This window comes from Lissotriton helveticus, chromosome 5_1 (assembly GCF_964261635.1).
Source record: "Lissotriton helveticus chromosome 5_1, aLisHel1.1, whole genome shotgun sequence".
Classification (NCBI taxonomy): Eukaryota; Metazoa; Chordata; class Amphibia; order Caudata; family Salamandridae; genus Lissotriton; species Lissotriton helveticus.
The window spans coordinates 99,390,861-99,410,772 of NC_136065.1; the positions used below are offsets into that span (position 1 = coordinate 99,390,861).

A 19,912-nucleotide genomic window follows, 5' to 3' on the forward strand; every position below is an offset into this window, starting at 1 on the left:
TTTAGTTCTTTTTGCACCAACAGAGGCTTAACCATCAATACCTCGAAAACTAAACTGATGGCACTCTCCCCCTCTAAAAGATTTAAAAATAATTTTTTGCTCAATGGTGCGCCCCTGGAGTTGGTCAACTCATTTGACTATCTTGGTGTCCGGATAAATAGTCGAATGTCCTGGAAGGACCACTTGGGCAAAATGTTACTCAGCCACCAAAGAGTTTCCGGGGTGACTCTGAGGGAGCTCCGCGAGTCAAGGAGCAAACCAGTCTCTCCTGTCATGGCGATTTATGAGGGGCAGATCCTCCCAGCGGCATTATATGGCTCCGAACTTTGGGGTTTTGAAAATGTTTCAGAGCTATCGACAGCGGAAAACAATTTTCTAAGGAAGGTGATGGCTCTCCCCGCTTCTACCCCACTGATCCCCCTGAGACTTGATTTGGGCAGAAGAGCACTAAAGGACTTGGTAAGGCTACGCCCGTTGCTATTCTGGACTCGTTTAAGAAGAACTGAGGAGCTCGCAAAATATGCTGAAGGGCTGGATGATCTTCTTCTGTTGGACACGGGGAAAAAAATAGGTTGGCTGAAGAATTTGAGAGACCTGGTTCTTAACTTGGGTTTAAGGGATGCTTGGGAGACACAATCGCCACCACCCAAGGAAGTGATTAAAAAGTTATATTGGGATTGGGTACAGAGTAATGCACTGAGGGCCATGGATGGGGGCTCACTCACGGATCAATTTCTGTTAATTAAATGGGTGAAAAAACTGGAACCCTTCCTTGACCTGATAACCAAACCACTAGATCGAGCGCTATATCTAAGGCTGAGATATGGGACGCTTCCGGTGCACGACTTCACGGCGAGGTGGTCGAACTCTGGTGCCCCCCAGCGCTCTTGCCCTGGCTGTGCAGCACCAAAGGAATCTGTGGCCCACCTATTTTTTGCCTGCCCCGCTTACAAAGGGGCGCGGAAATTCTGGCTGAAACCTGTGTGTAGGGAATTGGGGTTGAGGTGCCATAGCCAGGCACTACGTATACTTTCTACTGACTCTTCTTCCTCCATCATGATCTGCGGGGTGGCAAAATTCTTGGGCAGTGCGTGGGCGACGCGCTCCCGTCTACTGAAATTGCACTCGGGGGGACCTACGGTCTGATGCTTGAAACCGCCTGTAGCAAACGAGTGTCTGTGGTGCATTTTCCCTTTTATCTGTACTTTTTAAAGTTTTACTGGTGTATTACAAAATGTTTTATGTATGTGTATTCTTTTATGGTGACCAATTTGCCGAATAAAGATATATTAACAACAACTTGTATATATTTCATAAAAAGGCTTGATTGCCATTTATGTACTGAACTCCAGTTTCTTCTACCTTTCAGACGTAAGCCCCTGACGAAGGGGGTTTGCCCGAAATGTTATGCTCCCCATATGCAAAAATCCATTATTAAAGCATTTCCGAAGATTATTCTCTCCCTACTGACTTTTTCCTTAGCCCAAGGGATGGTACCGTCAGCCTTTAAAGAAGCATTGAGTATTCCGCTTAAAAAAAAAAAAGACAAGTTATTGACCCTCTTAGGCTAGCCAATTTTAGGCATATATCCCTTCTCCCCTTTTCAGCCAAACTACTAGAAGTACATGTAGCCAAACCTTTTAGCACCTTCATAGAAGGCACCAATTTCTTAGATTCCCACCAGGCAGGCTTTTGCTCATCCCACTCCACTGAATCTAATATTTGTATCCGTCATAGATGACCTCAAAGGAAAGGCTGATGTGGACTGCACTCGGGCCTGGATTCTCCTAGACCGGTCGGCAGCCTTCGATACTGTCAATCATGACATTCTGATGGAACGTATTGCTGCAGCAGGTCTCAGAGGTGCTGCCCTAAACTGGTGTATATCCTTTTTAGAGGACCCGAAAGCAATCAGTGTGGCTTTCTCCCTATAAATCCGGCATCGCCAATATGAATTACGGAGTACTGCAGGGCTCCTCTTTGTCTACGCACCTCTTCACTGTATATATTCGCCACCTCATACTCACGCTTCGTCAGATGGGGGTGAAGATATACAACTATGTTGATGATATGCAGTTGATCTTCTCCATCGAGGACTCCACAATCTCCAAGGAGTTTCTCAGGACCATCATGCTGTTCATCAGCAATTGGATGAACAAAAATCAATAAAAATTAAACAAACAAAAAAACAAAACTGAAATTGTCATCCCTAACTAAAAATTATCGCACTGGACTCCTCCTTACTGGCCGTCAGAGCTATAACCTGCACCGACTCCTAAGAACTCGATTAAAAGCCTAGGCATTCAAAACGACTTGGACCTCTCCAGGAACTAGCAGATTGGTTCGATCAACTCTGCCTGTTTTTGGCAACTTCGGAAACTGCGGATAATAAGAAGGTTTTTCAGCAGAGAGGCCAGCGATCAAATCATCATTGCCCTGATCTTATCAAAAATTGATTATGCAAACGCAAATTATCTTTGCCTCCTGTGAAACCAGAACCACCGCCTGCAGTGGATGCAAATTCAAGCAAAATGAATTATCTATCAACAAGGCAGACATTGCCATGTCAAGCTGCTGCTGAAGGAGCTATACTGGCTTCTAGTGGAGCAGCGTTTCAGGTTTAAAACAGGATGTATACTGTTCAAAGCTATACATGGTACTGGTCCCAAGTATATATATTTAAGAATTCATAGATCCTCTCCACAACGCACACCAAGATCCATGCATATGAATCTATTGGTGGTTCAGTTTCAGATGCAAACGGACAGGAGGGTCGGGGTTCTCAACACAGGGACCCCAATTCGGGAACTCTCTGCCCTCATCGTTGTGACAAGAAACAGACCATATGCACTTTAGGAAAAAGCTGAAGACTTGGCTTTTAACCCAAGCCTACAGCTAGACGTGGACTTTTCTGAATCGGTGACTCCAAAGAATAACCCCACGCCAAGAGACCTGTTTGGTGACAGAACGCTCTACAAATTTTCAATAACATAACATCCAACCACCTGTTAGCCACTGCAGGCTCAGCATTCCAAAGTCAGGGAAAAACTGCTGGAATAGAATGGGGTGTTGCTGCTGTGTCCAACGGCGACGTAACCCATGAAACATAAAAGGAGAGTATAACAATGGGTTATAGACATGCATGTGACACTGTAGGAAGTTACAGTAAATTCCCCGGTCCTTGTAATATACTGGGCTCACAGCACAAAACGGGGCACTGAAAATAACCCATCTGTACGTTTTGGGAATCTGGCATTGTGCATGGGGTCACTGTGCATTGACCCCGTCAGAAGATCATGTGTGTTATCAATAACCTATATGGTGTCCTTGTCTCTAGATAGCAATGTAATAAGCAGATTAAACTACACCTATACTCCCTCGCACTTGGTGGTGGGAAAAGGAAAAACCTTTTTTATATACAACTCTTACCCACTCTAGTAGTGGCATGCTCCATCATCAGGTTCACCCGGACTACTAAAGGTCAGGGTGTGCTCGACTGTATTCCAGGGAGTTCTTTGAAGAAGTGTTTGTTTTTGGGGGGTTATATACTATTAAAAAATCCTCATCTACCTGTAATTATGCGGGCAAGCAGGATACTTTGGTCCTATTACCCTAAAGAAAATACAGACATGTTTCCCCCTTACACTAGTGGCCCAACATAGGGGTCCTGGGAATTCCTCAGGGTGACAACAAAGGAAGTGATTCCCCCAGTGGAACACTACTGCAATTTTTACAGACAAATGCGTAGCATGCAAAAGGTTAGCTTGTGCATGCAGAAAAAATGATGTACTCGCCGTGTATTGGAAGTACCAAAGCATCAAGTAAGTTATACTTATCAGGGGGTGGTGGGGCTAGCCCCAGTAGTCAAACTAGCATCAGGGGGTCCCTGCCCTCTACAAACCTGTTTGGTGCTCAGCTCTCCCTGGCTGGTCATGTGCGTTACCCTCACACATCCTACCCTGCACGTTAAGTATGAATATTTCTTCTCATCCGTAAATGTATCAAATGTGCCTCACCTTCAGGAGTTCCCACACTGGCTCCTTACACTTCTTTTCTATCTCCGTTATCAGGGCCTTGAGAGAAGTGATTTGATTGGACAGTCTGGTGATATTTGCATTTTCCACCATAGCGAGTTTCTTTTCCATCTCCTCCAGTCTTCTGTGCAGTGTTTGCTCATTTTCTCTCAGCAGCTGCCACAGTTTTTCATACTCAGATTCAATTTTCTGCTTCTCGGTTCTTAACTTGTCCTGTCAGAAGCAAGGAAATGCTGGTTAGATATTATGAAGCTTCCAACTAGCGCTGCCATCCTTTGGGTGGGAGTCTTGAGGGGAAAGGCTGAGGTTCTTATAACATTCAGAAAACGAATATACTTTTCCTCATTTCTGAACGACAATCTCTCTAAGTACCTTCCGATCTACCATCTTACGTCCTTCTCAAACTCATACGCTCTCCCCACAGACACCTCACAAACCACAGAGAGGTCAGATGTAAAGCTGCAGGGACGTCCAATCCATGCAGAAAGCACAGGTGAGGGAACCCACCTCAGGCAGATACAGTCAAAGACCCAGAGACAAAATGAGTGGACAGACTGACTGAATTCAAGCGTGAGTGAGTGTGACTTACACGTGAGCGTGTGCATGAGGTGGAGCCAGGAAAGGGGGGGGGAGTGGCTAGGCGCCGATGCGAGGGGAAGCGGACTCCAGAGCTCCGTCCGCGGCTCTCCCCTGTCGGCAATTAACTTGATCCAACAGTGAGGACCCTTAACGAAATCCTGGTGGCGGAATTCTTGGTGCCCAGGCTTGGCTGCTTGCAGGGTGTTTTGGTCCGGCTGCAGTGGTGAAAAAGCAGATAATTCCCTGCCTGAGCGCCGAGCCTCCAAGATGGCGGCTAGTTTCTCAGGCGGCGCCCTACGCTGAGATCGGAGGCGGCGGACTTGAGCTGAGTGTGCGAGCTGTCCAGAGGGGGTGAGGCATACAGACCTGCATTGGAATGCAGTAGGAGCGGCGGTTCTGGGGACGAGGTTAACAGGCGCGAACTCCTGGACATTGCGGCACTGTGTTGCACCTACAAAATGGCGGATGTGGGCTGTGGTGAAGGGCCCTGACGGCTTCGGAGGTGCGCAGCAGACCAGGGAGGTGTGGTGAAGAGACACCAGCCGATCGGGAACCCGGTATGTGTGGACCATGTGTAGAGCGCTGGAGCGTGTGCTCCGTAGCCTGAATTACAGCGCTCAGAGGTGAGAAAGCATTGAGTCAACCCCACAGCGTAGGGAGGACTGAGCAGCAACTCTGCGGGGCGAAAAGTGGATGCCAGACTGGGAGTGCATGTCAGTTGAATTACAACGAGCGCTGGATGGGAGGACCACGGCAGATGAGGAGCACGGCGCAGACATAGGGCTGTACTGGGGCATCTGTGACTGGCTAGTAGGGACACATCATTACACCTCTGAATCCCACTGCTGCAGGAAAGCGGGGGTGGGAACACAAAGATATTTCATTAAGCAGAGGACTGGTCTAGAGAGCGTGGAAAAGTGGAAGCAATCACGCTGCGTGTGCCGTAGCCCTGAATCACCCCCCGGGTGAGTATAGCAAGCACAGGGGGGCTGAGGAGACGACAGGTGGAGCGACTATAAACACTGTTTGAGGACCTGCATGACAGAGTAGCACCCCAGAGGTCTACCTATACTGCAGAGAGCCCGGAGAGCGAGAAACTTGTCTGCCTGCAGTCCGACCCAAAGACCTGCCCCACTTTGACGCCGAATCGGTTGTCAGTGCTCTGCGTACGTCACCCAACACCAGCCCAGTAAGCGCACGCAGACTGTTAAGCATGGGGAGAGAAAAGGGGTATGCTGTCCTCAACGTGGAAGGCGCGGATCAGCACACTGATGATGAGGACGAGACGTCAGAGAGGCGGAAAGGTACTGCTCCTGAAGGACCTACGCTAGCGGACATTATGCAGGCCATCACTTCCTCAAGAGAAGCCCTGGAGACATAGATAGATTCCATAGGGGCAGATCTCAAATTGTTGAAAGACTACCACCGCAAGCTCAAAGAGAGAGTGAAACTCAACGAGAAGACCCTGGAGGAGGTCCCAGAAGCTGTCTCCACATTGCAGCGCTCCCTAAAAACTGTAGAGGCCAGGCTCAAGCTACTGGAAGTGAGAGCAGAGGACAGCGAAGGTCGCTCCAGCAGAAACAACCTACGCATGGTGTGAGTTCTGGAGCGAGAGGAAGGGGCTGATGCAGTGCACTTCCTGGAGAACTGGCTTAGAGCGGAGGTGGCCCCGGAGGGTCTCTCCTCCTTCTATGCACTTGAACACGCCCACAGGGTCCCAGCTAGGCCACCCAAACCTGGAGTTCCTCCTCGACTGCTGGTGGTGCGCCTACTCCACTATCGGGATCGTGACCACATATTGCAGCAAGCCCAAGAGAAACAGAACTTGCAGATTGAGAATAATAGAGTGATGATCTTCCCAGATTTCACCAGGGAAGTACAGCGCCAACGTGCTTCCTTTATGGTCATCAAGTGAAACTGCGCCAGTTGCAAATCCCATACGCCATGCTGTTCCCGGCACGCCTCCGGGTGATTGATAAGTCAGAGACACATTTCTTTACTACCATGCATGCCGCATGGGAATGGCTGGAGGCCCAGCAGAGCAAGGGCACTCATACTTCATTGCTGGACTTGACTCAGCAGACACCGACCACTTCTCAACATCTTCCAAGGATTCCCTCACCTACACAGCCCCGACTGGAGCGGCACAAAGCTGTACAGGCAGTTGCAAAACTTAGTCCGAAGTCGACCACCAGTGAGCATGGCATGGACAGATCTGAAAGTTCCCACCCAGGTAGCACAAGCGGAAACTCTGAGATTGTCCTCCCGGACGTCACTCCTCAAACAGCAGATGACATAGCCAGAAGCTCGAATAACAGGTTGTATGCAAGCGGGTCTTAAGGAACTGGGAGTTGACTTTTGCTGTGACTCCTGCCTTGTAGCAGAAACATGATGGCGCCAAAGCAGATACAGGGGCTCACAACCGACCTAAGAGGTTGGGGGGGGTGGGGAGGTGGAGGGGGAGGCCTGGGGGAGGTCTGGGTTCAGCAGGGTCAGCTTGCACCCTGCCACTTTTTGTGAATTGCTGTTTGCACGTTCTAGTTTGGATGGTAACTTGTTTGTCTGTACCTGTCCTGGGGAGGGGGAGTTTGGGGGTTCTTATTGTTGAGGGGATTCGGTTTGGGACCAGGCATGTCGCTGTGAGGGAAATTGCTAAAGGTATGACACGAGTGGTACAATGGGACCTGCCATAGGTCTTAAATGTATATCTTGGAACGTTAGGGGGATGCACACCATGTTGCACTGCCACAAAATACACGCATATCTGGTCAGGAGAGGAGTGCAGATCGCCCTTCTACAGGAGACTCACTTATCACAGACGGAAGGAACTGCATTACAGCGGAGATGAAGGGGGCAGGTGTTTTATACTACATACTCAGCCATTGCCAGGAGAACTCCAGTCAGGGTGCGATCTGGAGTCCCTTTTCAGTGTACCAGGCAAATAATAGATACGGAGGGCAGGTTTGTGGTGATCTCGGGGCGATTAGACGGCAGTGACATCGTGATAGGGAGTCTCTATGCCCCTAACGTAGACCAGCCCGCATTCTTAGCGCAGCTTTCCCGGACACCAGCGTCAGTATTGACAGAATCGGTACTGCTAGGGGGGACTTTAACTGTATTACTAATGTCAGACTTGACATTTCACACCCGCCACTTCCTGACGCTTCCACACACACACAATTGCACAGGCTAGACGTGATTGGCAACAACATTGGGGACTGACTGATACCCAACTCCCGGAGAAATGGGATTATTCTTATTTTTCAGCATTACACAAACTACACATTAGATTTGATTTGATCCTGTGCTCCCCGGATGTGCATGGAGGGGTTAGATTAAGTGAATACTTGACTAGAACGATTTCTGACATAACCCGCTGCTAGTAACACTAGATTGGATACGGGTTAGACCGAAAATACCTGTCTGACTCTTGCGACCGAATGCGTTGGAAGATCAGGTGTTTCGGGCCACAGTAGGGTCTGCTATTTAGCATTTTCTTTTTAGAAAATGCCAATACAGCGACAAGCCCCCCTCATCGAACGTGATGCCTTTAAAACTGTCATACGGGGCCGCTGCATTGGGGAAGTGGTGGGAGTACGGAAGGTGCTTATGCGGGACATACAAAGCGCAGAACAACAACTCCGGGAGACAGAAAAGGATAGGCCGGAGAGGATGGATAAGCAAGCAGACCTCCTAGCAGCTCGGGAGGTATTAGCAACAGAAGTGGAATGGTTGTGCTGGTTCGATTATAAGGCTTACAGTGCCCGGGCCCATGCTGAGAGGGGATAAATCTGGGGCGCTGTAAGCCTGGCTGGCCAACCCAGCGCGCAGAGGGACGACGATACTCGAGCTACGAGGGATGGAAGACGAGATCTACTATAGCCAACAAGATCTCAACGTCCAGTTTTTGGAGTATTATATTGCCCTATACCAGATTAGCTTGATCCTGGAGTGGGGGGGAAGAGGTGGGATTGCTGGTGGATATAGAACTTCCAAAAGTAGATGCTGAGGCAGCAGAAGCTCTGGGTAGAGAAGTGTTGAGATTGTGGAGGTGCGTAGTATCAATAAATATATGGACAGGAATACAATGCTGGGGACAGATGGGCTGCCAATAGAGTTTTATTCAAGGTATGTAGATTTCCTAGCTCCTCAACTAGTGGCACTGTATGGCAGGGCAAAACAGGAAGGTTGTCTGTCTGCTTCAACGAGGGAGGCGATAATTATTCCACTTTTAAAGCCCGGCAAACCGGCTTGGGACCGGACTGAATATCGCCCCCTCGCCATGCTTAATTTGGACTATAAAATTATACGCCATGTGTTGGCTAGCCGACTACTAGTGCACATGTCAACGCTAATACAGACATATTAGGCGGAATGTATTCCAACCAGGAATACGGCGATGAATATATGTAGGCTTCTACGAGTCTTGGAGGCGGACACTTACAGGAGGGCGGAGGCGTGCATTTTGGCAGTTGACATTGAGAAAGCTTTCGATAGCCTCGAGTGGCCATATCTTTTTAGGGTTAAGAGAGCGTTTGGATTGGTGGAACATTTCGTGGAATGGACAGCAGTCTTATATAAAAACTACTATCAGGATGGGAGGGCTGATTTTGGATGCCTGCATGGTGGGTAGAGGAACAAACACCGTTGTCAGCCCTGTTATTTGTGCTGGCAATGGAGCCTCTGGCTGGGCATGCTAAGTCAGGTCGCTATTACCAAGGGTTGGAGGTAAAGGGACAACTTCAGTATCTAGCGCTCTATGCGGACGACCTCCTGATGTTCCTGGCTAATTCAGGAGAAGCGCTTAGAGGAGCCAAATAGCTCCTGAGTGTACTGGGAAGAGTCGCAGGGCTTAGGGTAAACTGGGCCAAGTCGTGTCTTTTCCCTACGCATTCTGATAGAGTTGGGAAACTGGAATACGGAGGAAGTGACATGGGAAAACAGATGTCTGCCCTATTTGGGTACTCAAATTTACCATGCCCATGAAGATTTGCTGGAGGGCAACATAGGGCGAACAATCCGCAACACCGAAAGTAACTTTGAGTTTTGGGGGACTCTCCCACTGTCTGTAGCGGGCAGGGTCGCATTATTAAAGATGGTGACGCTGCCTAGGCTCCTTTATTATTTCGGATCGCTTCCACTCTGGATTCCGCCTAGAATATTTGTTCAACTCAACGCATTGATTATGGGGTTTCTGTGGGGCACTGGAAGGCAGAGAGTGGCGCTTACCACCATCATGAGGCCCAGACCAGAGGGGGGATTTGCAGTGCCAGATTCCCGGGTGTTGTCGCGTCTTCCCATGAGGGATTGTGCGCCCCCCTCGGACTGGCAGACGATGCTCTTGTAAGTGTTGGAACCGGTCACTCAGGCGGGCACAGATATGCTGCACCTATGCGCCGGACATACCGAAAGATGTATGCGAGGCACTGCCCCATGGTGGGGATTGGCATAGATTGCAGGCATTAGGGAGAGGTAGGAATCTCCAGAATAGGGGATTTGTATGAGGAAAATACCTTGCTCCCTTTTAATGATTTGTTAGAGCGATACGACATCCCAAGAGGAGATTTTCTTCCACAAGCCGCTCTGACAGCAGCTATCAGAAAACATTGGCAGGATGGGATAATGGTTTGTCACTATATAGTGGTAACTGTTGGAACTTTTAAGGCAGTCACACAGGAGAGGTACCTACCCCCGACAACCTTATGCATCAAATGGGAGGAGGACTTAAGTGAGGCTATTGATGAGAAACCATGGGTTAGAACTTGTGGAAAGGGCCTAGAAGAGCACTAGAAATGTGTGGTTCCAGGTGATTCACTTCACCTCACCCAGAGTAAGATTAATGAATATTTTGGGGCCTCAACTTCCTGCCCGAGGTGTAACATGGGGGGTGCCGGTTTTTGCCACATGGTCTGGGATTGCCCACGTTTGGAAGAGTTCTGGAGAGGGGTGACTGTGGGATTGCTGACCGCAACAGAGAGGGAAGTAGCTCTGATCCCAGGGTGCTGCTTGCTGCACTGGTTCCCTCACACTGCCAGGAATAAGGTCACTAGCAAGTTCATAGACCTGGTGTTGGCTAAAAGAGAAATCACTAGCCGTTGCAAGGCGAATTTCGGCCCTAGCGTGCCAAGGTGGACGAGGGAGCTTGAAAGCGGGCAGAATGCGAAGGGTCCTTCAGGCTGCATATGGCCCAAAGGACCTGGAACGAAAAGACGTTGGAAGCAGCGAGGGCATGGGTGGCATTAGTGGACCTACTGCGACAACCGACTGATAACGAAGATGTAATCCCTGATGGGGAGATTGATCTCATGGCACATCTAATGTCCCTGCCTGATGACTGCATAATTGGACTGCCTGGTAGGGTAGGCATCCCCCACAGCTTCACCAGTAGGGCGGGTTCAATGGAATGGAACACACTGGGTACTGTTGGATCGATCAACACCTACATGTGGAGGAGTTGATAATACAGTGGCATGCCTGGGGGGTGGGGAGGGTGGATGTTTGGTGGTGTGGGAGGGAACTCTGTTGCAGTATTGATAGCAGAGACGACCTTCGAGAAGATCCATAGCTAATAGCGTGCAATGCAAAGCACTTACGGACAAAGCAGAAGGTCACCCTGGAGCTAGGATGAACGTTTATTTCCTTGCTCATTAGCGGGACTGATGATTGTTTGTAACTGGACATCCTGAGGTAATTATGCTTAACTACAGTATGATGTAAGATGAAACTCATGCGCGATCCCAATACTTTATGTAAAATGTTTCAATAGGTATTCTGAAAATCAATAAAATTCGGTTTAAGAAAATAAATGAGGTGGAGCCAGGAACATTCAGCACTTGGAATGGAAGACAAGATATTGGGGGGAGGAGGGGATAACCCCATATTACCAGGACTCTGCATGTACTTAAGACATTGTGACATTAACTTACTATGGCCCTTATTTAGAGTGATGGGGTGGGTAATTTCACACTTAAAATTATTCCTGAAATACAAGTATTCTACTGTACAATGGAGAATTACCAGATATATCACAGTCATTGCACCAGTTTCTGCAGGAAGTTCACAAATTCCTATAGAGAATGGGCAATTAGGTTTGTTTGACATCTCCTCCTAGAAGAAGAGGATGTGAGTTTTCAGGTGAGGTACATTCACCCCAGTAGGAGGGTTTCAGCAGTGGAGAGAGGTATGTCTCTCTGGTGTCACCATGAAGAGCTGGACTGTGGAGTCAGGTATGTCTCCACTCCACGTAGAGGGATGAGCTCTTGTATGTCCCTAGTATACAGGTGGAGGATTGTGCTCTTCTGTTGTGTCCCTAGTATACAGATGGAGGTTATGCTCCGGTGATGTATCACTAGTATATAGGTGGAGGATTGTGCTCCTCTGCGGTGTCCCTAGTATACAGGTGGAGGATTGTGCTCCTCGGATGTGTCACTAGTATAGAGGTGGAGGATTGTGCTCCTCGGATGTGTCACTAGTATACAGGTGGAGGATTGGGCTCCTCTGCGGTGTCCCTAGTATACAGGTGGAGGACTGTTCTCCCTGCTGTGTCCCTAGTATACAGGTGGAGGATTGTGCTCCTCTGATGTCACTAGTAGACAGGTGGAGGGTTGTAAATATACTGTAAATAGGTATTTATAAGAGCGCACAGCTACTCAGAGGAGTATTGCGGCACTAAAAACCTCATGACAGAGTGCTGAACTACACTCATGCGCCATTGATGTGTCACCAATATGAAGGTAGAGGGTTATGGCCCTGTATGTGTCACTAGTGCACAGGTAGAGGGTTGTGCTTCTGTGATCGGTGACCCGTTCTTATAGTGATGGTTTCTGTAGTGTGTGACCAGTCCTGGTGGATGGTTGCGCTTCTTAGCTCTCTCCTTCGGATAGGTTTGTGGTCTTGTGTTGTGTCACACTAATAAGGCATGTGTTCATGATATGTGTGAAACTGTAATGCTCTAGCTCCCTGAATCCCAAGTGGAACTGAGGTTTATTTCTTTTTAATTCTTTTGTAAATAAGTAATTGCAACATAAGGGAGAAACCTTTAGCTGCCTGGCGGATGCAAAATTGGGAAATGTAGTCAAAGTCTCTGGAGAAGAGTCAGGTCTGCTGCTGTTTCATATATGAGTGGAGGCGAGGAATGTCTCTTGTACTTCGAAGTGACAAAAAGAAGACGTGCAGGAGAGTTCACCACTAGTGCCAATAATGTTATCTTATTTACATTTCTAGAGAAACAAGGACCAGCCATGGTCTCCTTGCTAGAAACCCAATTGCATGAATTATTTTAGAGCGATTTAAAGTTATGCCCAATGGCAAATCTAATATGCAGCTTTTTTGCTTCATTTAGAATTTCATTGGCATGTATGTGGCATATAGAATTGTAACAACACAAGTGTAATTGTAATTACATTTATATAGCACTTACTACCCCTGATGAGACATCGAAGCACTATCACCAGGGAGCACGCTGCCCCAGAAACCAATGTTAGTGGTTGTTCCAGTGTCATTAGTTATGGTTTGTTATAGGGACTAGTCTTGTGCATTAAAGTAACTCACTCCATGCATTTACTCTAGCCTCTCTTTGGTTCACTGAACTAACAAGAGTTAAGAGAGATCATGAGTGGAGCGGTGCAGGATTGTGGGTTTATGCGATTAAACTGTGAAACGGAAAGTGGATCATCACCATATTTATCTAACATTTTTTGATTTTCATACATTGCAGGAACTTGTAGAACGCCCAGGGTAAAGGAAGATCATGGCTGATCAATGTTGCTTTTCAAAAGGGACCGCACAGGTTATGCAATATACGCTTCACTGATTGGAATAATGTAAAGGTAACCCCTTCCATAGTCAAATTTGAGTTCATGGTTCTCCTCCGCGTTGTCAATACAGTGTGTTTCTACCCCCAATGGACCTCTGTGGGGGTCTTCATCAGGACAGAGTTCTTAGTTTTGGGGACCTGTTGACAATGTGAAACATCTACCCTCTGCGTCGCAGGGCGTGATTGGGTAACTTATGTCCTGTGCCAGGGCAAGAGTACAGAAGGTAGTCAATGAACTGTATGATAGGGCATGTTGTTATTCAAATGTATCTGGAATGGTAAACAGGTGTATACACCAGCACTGAGTGCCAGACTGCACATGAAATTGACCTGATCTTTAGTGTGGCCAGGCAAACATGCCAATATAACATGCACAGAGGCCTAGCCCTACCCCTGGTAACGCAAAGCTCAGAACCTGTTGTGTGACCTGGGGAGGCGCACCAAGTGTGTCCTTTTAACTGAGATGACACTACTTCCCATACCAAAGTTAGCCACCTAAAGTGGTACCGTAGAGGTGTAGGAAACGTGTTAAAAGATCTCCGTGTATGGTGAGGGCTTCAGTACTGGGACAGTGGGATCCATGTTAGATGGCCCCTGTTTTCGCATGGCACCAGATGCAGGGTGGCTACAGCTTCTCAAATTCAAATTCAAATTCAAATTGACTTTATTTCGGATATATTGCAATCCATAAAAGTACACAACAATAAACAAATCATATTAAAAACATCACGATAATTACAAAGTCAATCTAGGTTACATACAACACATATGTTTCTTAAAAGAGTGCGTAGACAAAATCAGTACAAGAAAAAGTGCAAGTAGTGCCCACATACAGAAAAAGTGCATTAGTGCATTGGGCTGCAGATGATTCACAATTACTCATCTAAACATTTTCTTAGTCTCATGGTTAATTTTAAAAATTCTAACACTTGGAGGACACTATCAGAGTGCAGCAGCTGTAAGTACATAAAGGCGGGTCTAATTTGATTAAAATTTAATTTCTTTAAAAGAGTAACAAGAAACCGCCTACGGGGATATTCATAAAATGTACATAAAAATATAAAATGCAGCATATCCTGTGGAGACTTTCCGTCGCAGCCACAGGGAGCTGCAGGTTTCTTAAAAATGTCCGACTTGGGTCTGATTAAAAGATGATGAAAGATGTTAAACCTGAACCGGGTCAGCAAAAATTTCTCATGGGAGGTAAAGGAGCATGTTAGGTACATTTCCATGGAATCACAAGTTCTCAGCATAATATACTTTCTAACATTGGGTTTCGCGAGCTCAACTTCATCTCTTAGGGCATTACAATCCAAGAAGAAAGCTCTCTTAATTGCTGCAACATCACCCTTAACTATATCCCTCGGGTTATCAAACAAGTTCAGGCGGCCAAGTTTCAGAAATTGGAACTTCAAATATTTAAGCCAAGGTACACACATTGCATGATCAAGTGATACAAGATCTTCCACTATCTCGTGGGTCAAAGGAATTTCATCACTTAACCATAATTTTACCCAGCATAACAGTGGTTTCAATCCAACAATGTCGGATAAATGCGAGCAACCAAGTTCTTCATGTACAGTTACATTCGGTGTGCTACCTGGAACACATAACAGACGCTTTAAGAAATTATTTTCAACTATTTGTAGTTGTTCGTCATTTACGTAGCCCCATATCTCGCTTCCGTATACTGCAGTGGCTATGGATTTAGTGTTGTATAATTTCATCATAGCCACATTTGGCTTTTTCCCCAATTTGGAGGCAAAGTTGAAGATGGAGGCATTTACTCTAGTCATTTCCCCCTTCTTCTTGGCCAAATGTGGGGCCCAACTAAGCTTTGTATCAAATAAAACACCCAGATATGAGAACGTCTGGGTGATGGGTATCAGTGCATCATTCAGTTTAAAATTGAACTTCTTTTTAGGTTGACGGCCAACATGCATTATGTAAGATTTAGAATTGTTGACCATAAGGTCCCTATCAGACATAAAATTATTAAAAGCGTTCAAAAGTGCCTGGAGACCTAATTCTGTTCGTGAAATTAAAACCGCATTGTCGGCATATAAAAGTAAAGGAATACCCCTCGCACCAGCTCTAGGACAATCTGATTTTACCTCTTGTAGTTCAGCCTCTAAATCATTTATATAAAAAGAAAAGGGGCCAGGATACACCCCTGACGTACTCCTTTATTAATGCTAAAACTTCCTGTGGTTTCCCTGGTCGATGAAAACCTCACGTTGGCTCTTGTGTCATTATGCAGATCCGCTAGAAACTCCACGATCCCCCTGTCAATACCTTTATCCTTCATGGTCTGCCACAGCCTCCCTCTGTTAACACAGTCGAAGGCTGAGGACAGATCCATGAAGGCAAGGTAAATTACTCCTTTCTGTACGACAGTATATTTATTCAGAATAAGAAACAGGTTGAGACACTGAGTTATGGTAGAGCGCCCTTCACAAAAGCCATATTGAGAAATCGACATGGTGTTATTTTCATTCGACCAACTTGTTAGGCGTTGAAGTATAACTCTCCACATAATCTTAACCATTGAGTCAATTAGGGATATTGGTCGGTAACAAAGAGCACTTCCCCTATCTCCCTTCTTAAAGACAGGAACTATAGTTGACAGTCCCCACGTTCCCGGACAACCCACTGTGACCGCAGCATTAAATACAGCAACCAGAATGGGAGCCCAGAAAACTGGATCAGATTTGTAAAGATCCGGTGGTATTCCGTCAGGACCTGGCGCTTTATTTGCAGTGAGACCCAGTATGGCAGCCAAGACCTCACTTTCGTCAAAAATAATGGTGCTGTCCCTATCATAGGGGGCAACAGCCATGGTTCCAGTACCCTCAGAATAGTACAGACTTTTAAAATGACTTTCCCATTCCTCTTTGGTTATGCAGCAGACAAGTCCATCTCCAGGGTCCTCGGTCAAAAAAGGTTTTTTGACCAGGGCCCAGAATTTGGTGCTGCTATTCAGGGTAGAGGGATCAAGCAGTTCCTCCCAGGCCTCTTTCCTCAGAAACTCCTTACGGGCAAAAGTAATAGCCTTATAGTCCTTTCTACAGAGTTTTACGACCTCCCGATTTCTCGGGGAGGCTGATAGTGCAAGCCTCAGTTTACGAGCAGCTATAGTGCAGTCGTGGCTAAACCATCTCGGGCCTAAATTAACCTGAGTTTTATTAGGGACCGATAGAAACGCTGACACCTTCTCCGCAATGTTTTGATAAGCCTCTAGAACCAGCCTAGGTTCACCCCCCCCCCATTGGTACAGACTTTAATATCCTCTGCACACCCTTCAGAGATGTTCTTATAGAGGATATCCGCAGAGACCATGGACCATTTTAACCGCCTCCTCCCATCTGTTGTGCCCAATCTACCATGATTAATGGTCTTATTGCCTTTTTTTTACCCAGGGACATTTTAAACAGATTGTTAGAGGGTTATGGTCGCTAAATTCGCTTGGAACAATGCAAAAAGAATCTAAAAAAATGTGCATCGTCCGCGAGACAAGTATATGGTCTATAAAGGTACCCCTTCCATGTCCTTTAAAGGTAGGGGTATCAAAACAATATAGCGGGTCCTTTAATGACATAGCCAGAGAGAGGTCATAGTCATTCAGTAGGTCATTGCACAGTTCCCCCTCCTTAGTGTGCTCCATATGGAGACAGTCCGCACGTTCACAAGTCATTTCTGGTAAGCACTTGTGCAATGGGTCTATACAAGGATGCAAATTGAAGTCCCCCATAATCATGAGGTTATGGCCCACATTTTTCATAAAATTAGAGACAAAAGAATTTAATATATGAATGTGATTCCTGCCTGCACTATCGTAAGCAGCATTGTAAAAGTTCACCAGGCCCACAAAGACATTACCTCCAGTTAGAGTTAAGCCCATTACACCTGTATGTTGTGCTTCAATTCTTCGTACTTCACTGGGTATTAGTTTGGAAACAAAAATTACAAGACCCCCTTAGGCCTACCCCGCAATGATGGCAAGGCTGGCACAAAGAAGGCCTTATACCCTTCTAAGAAGAGATTACAGCCCAGCTCCCAGGTCTCTTGTAAACAAATAATCGAAAATTGCTCAATGTAAATCACCCAATTTGCATCAGACATTTTGGCCGCAAGACTAGCAATATTCCAAGAGACAGCAAGACATCCTGGCATTATGCCCACCGGGTTATCTGAGTTTATAGATTCACCTGTAGCCCTAGTATCCTGAGCCGCAGGTGCCCCCCGTCAATCACACAGCTCAAGACCGGATAACACTTCATACCTATTCTGTGTGTTTAAGTTCAACCCATATTGACAGTGTCCAGCACTGGGGCTCCTATTATAAGTACCAATGGGTCCGCCTGACCCACAAGAATTACTGATGTTATAACGGAATTGAGACTCTTGCACAGGAGTATAAGGTTCAAGCCCCCGCCTGGTTAAACTCTGTTGCGGTGTAGGTTTGCACAAATGCGCATAAAAATAACCAAGGGGGCGTACACAGATGCTATTCATATCATATACCAGTGCAGAAGCTCTCAAAAGAACAGTTGCCACATGCTGGGGGTGTTTGAAGTTTACAACTATACAGTCCCCAGACCCAGTCTTTTTAGACGGCCCCACCCAATTTACACGCCTTACTGTCATTATCTGGTCAGAATATGAGATGGGAAAACCACAGTTTTTGTTGAGCCATGACACTGTCTTATTTTTCAAAGAGGTTTGAGATTCATCAAAAGGAGATGCGGGATGGGTGCCACAGGGGGGCACATTAGTCAGTACTGCCACAAAAGGAGCACAGTCTGGTGGTAAATTAAGATAGCGGTTGTACCTCGGGGGTCTGGGAGCTCTACTGCTTTGGGGGTTTATAGATGGTTGTTGCTGCGAGGCAGTTGCCACAGGGATATCCAGTCGAATAGGTGTTTCAGACCCTGAGGCCGTTGCAACAACACTATTCCCCCTCCCCTTATTTTGTGTATCATTAACTTCAGCAATTTCTCTCCCTTTCCCCCCAGAGTGTACATTTCCACTAGATGTTACAATATTCTGTGACGATAACAGACCACCCAGCCTTGTCACTTCCTTGACTAGGTTATCTATCTTATTGGTTAATGGTTTAATAAGCTCCTCCATTTTTGCTGTTAAAGAAACTTCTAAGTTTTTTATAAGTGAAGCAAGCAAATCAGGAATTAAATTTGCACCATTACCATTTCCATTACCAGTCGTGCCCGTGAATACAAAAGTGGTTGTTATAGCAGGACTGATAATTGCCTTACCATCCTTTTTTTTAGACTTAGAATTGTTATGTTTCCCATTCTCCCTTTGAGACAGTGTTCTACAAGTTCTCAGAGGCCTGGTTTCAGGTTGTGTCTCATTCAGCACACCAATATCTGAACTTGACAGCACCCGTGAGTCAGGATGAACCTCCACATTTACTAAAATGGGCGCTGGAGGGTCAGTAGAGATGACATGACTCGTGTTAATTTCACAGTCTTGGATCAGACTAATAGGGGAATTTTCAGATAGTATTTCCCCTATCACAGTGCCTTTTCCCAGAGATACACGTCTATCATTATTGATCTGATTTACTTTCCTAACCAGGAAATTGTCTAGAGTAGCAGGGCCCACCATCACTTTGTCAGTTCTGGGTTTAGACATTATAAGCAGTGATGATGTTAAACTTCCACACAAGTACCCTTAAGTCTAGACACTCACAAAAAAGCAAACAAAAATAACATACTAATAGTGAGTAAAATGTCTTACCTGCTCATAGCACGTTAAAGGTCCAGAAGAGGCAATATAGAGTTCCTGGCCCAGTCCAGTCTCCTCAGGCCTCTGAGGGCCACAGAGGGCCCGCCCTTTGCCCGGGCTTCGCCCGGCGCCGCCCGCGCGCGTCCGCGATGCGGAGCGAGCCTCCTCCTTTTACAGCGCCTCCGGGCGCGTGGTGACAGGAAGCGGCTGGGCTGGGCTCGCTATGCCTGCTGGGAGCTGCAGTTCCACCTCGTAGCGTCAGGGACCCAGCGGCACCAGTGGCGGCAGCAGCGGTAACCCTCCGGCGTCAGGGTAAGTGTTCAAGAAATGCCCCCCTACAGCTTCTCAATGGAAGTGCACGGACAACTCCTGCAGCTGGAAAGTGCAGACCCAGACACTAAAGTGAGTGAGGATGGAGAAAGGGCTACCCTTAGACTATCTGTTCAGTCCTTCCTAGGGGAGGGCTGCTGCTTAGTCCTTTCCAAACACTGCCCTCCCCAGATGGTAGGTTTGACAGGTGGGACAGCAGTTTCTGTTAGGAGGAGAGGAGGATTCTGGGCTCGTCCTGTCCTTTTGTCTGTCCCTCATCACTGCTTCAGGATGGCTGGTGACAACCAGGTGAAGAGATCTCACACTTCCTTGTGCCCCTGTTTTGGACGCTGAAGGGAGCATCATTGCTGCCTCCTGCGAGTGTCAACACCTTGTGCAAAGGCTGCGTCTGAGAGACATCCAG

General features: G+C 46.9%; 1 protein-coding gene across 1 annotated transcript in view; it reads right to left on the reverse strand.

Annotated features, from left to right (window-relative positions):
- The window catches only part of LOC144752403 (E3 ubiquitin-protein ligase TRIM39-like), a 206,925-nt gene that overhangs the window by 130,744 nt on the left and 56,269 nt on the right, over positions 1-19,912 (reverse strand). Inside the window, exon 3 of the mRNA XM_078640335.1 lies at positions 4,017-4,247. Within this exon, the coding sequence (XP_078496461.1) occupies positions 4,017-4,247 (231 nt within the window). The remainder of the gene's footprint in view (positions 1-4,016; positions 4,248-19,912) is intronic.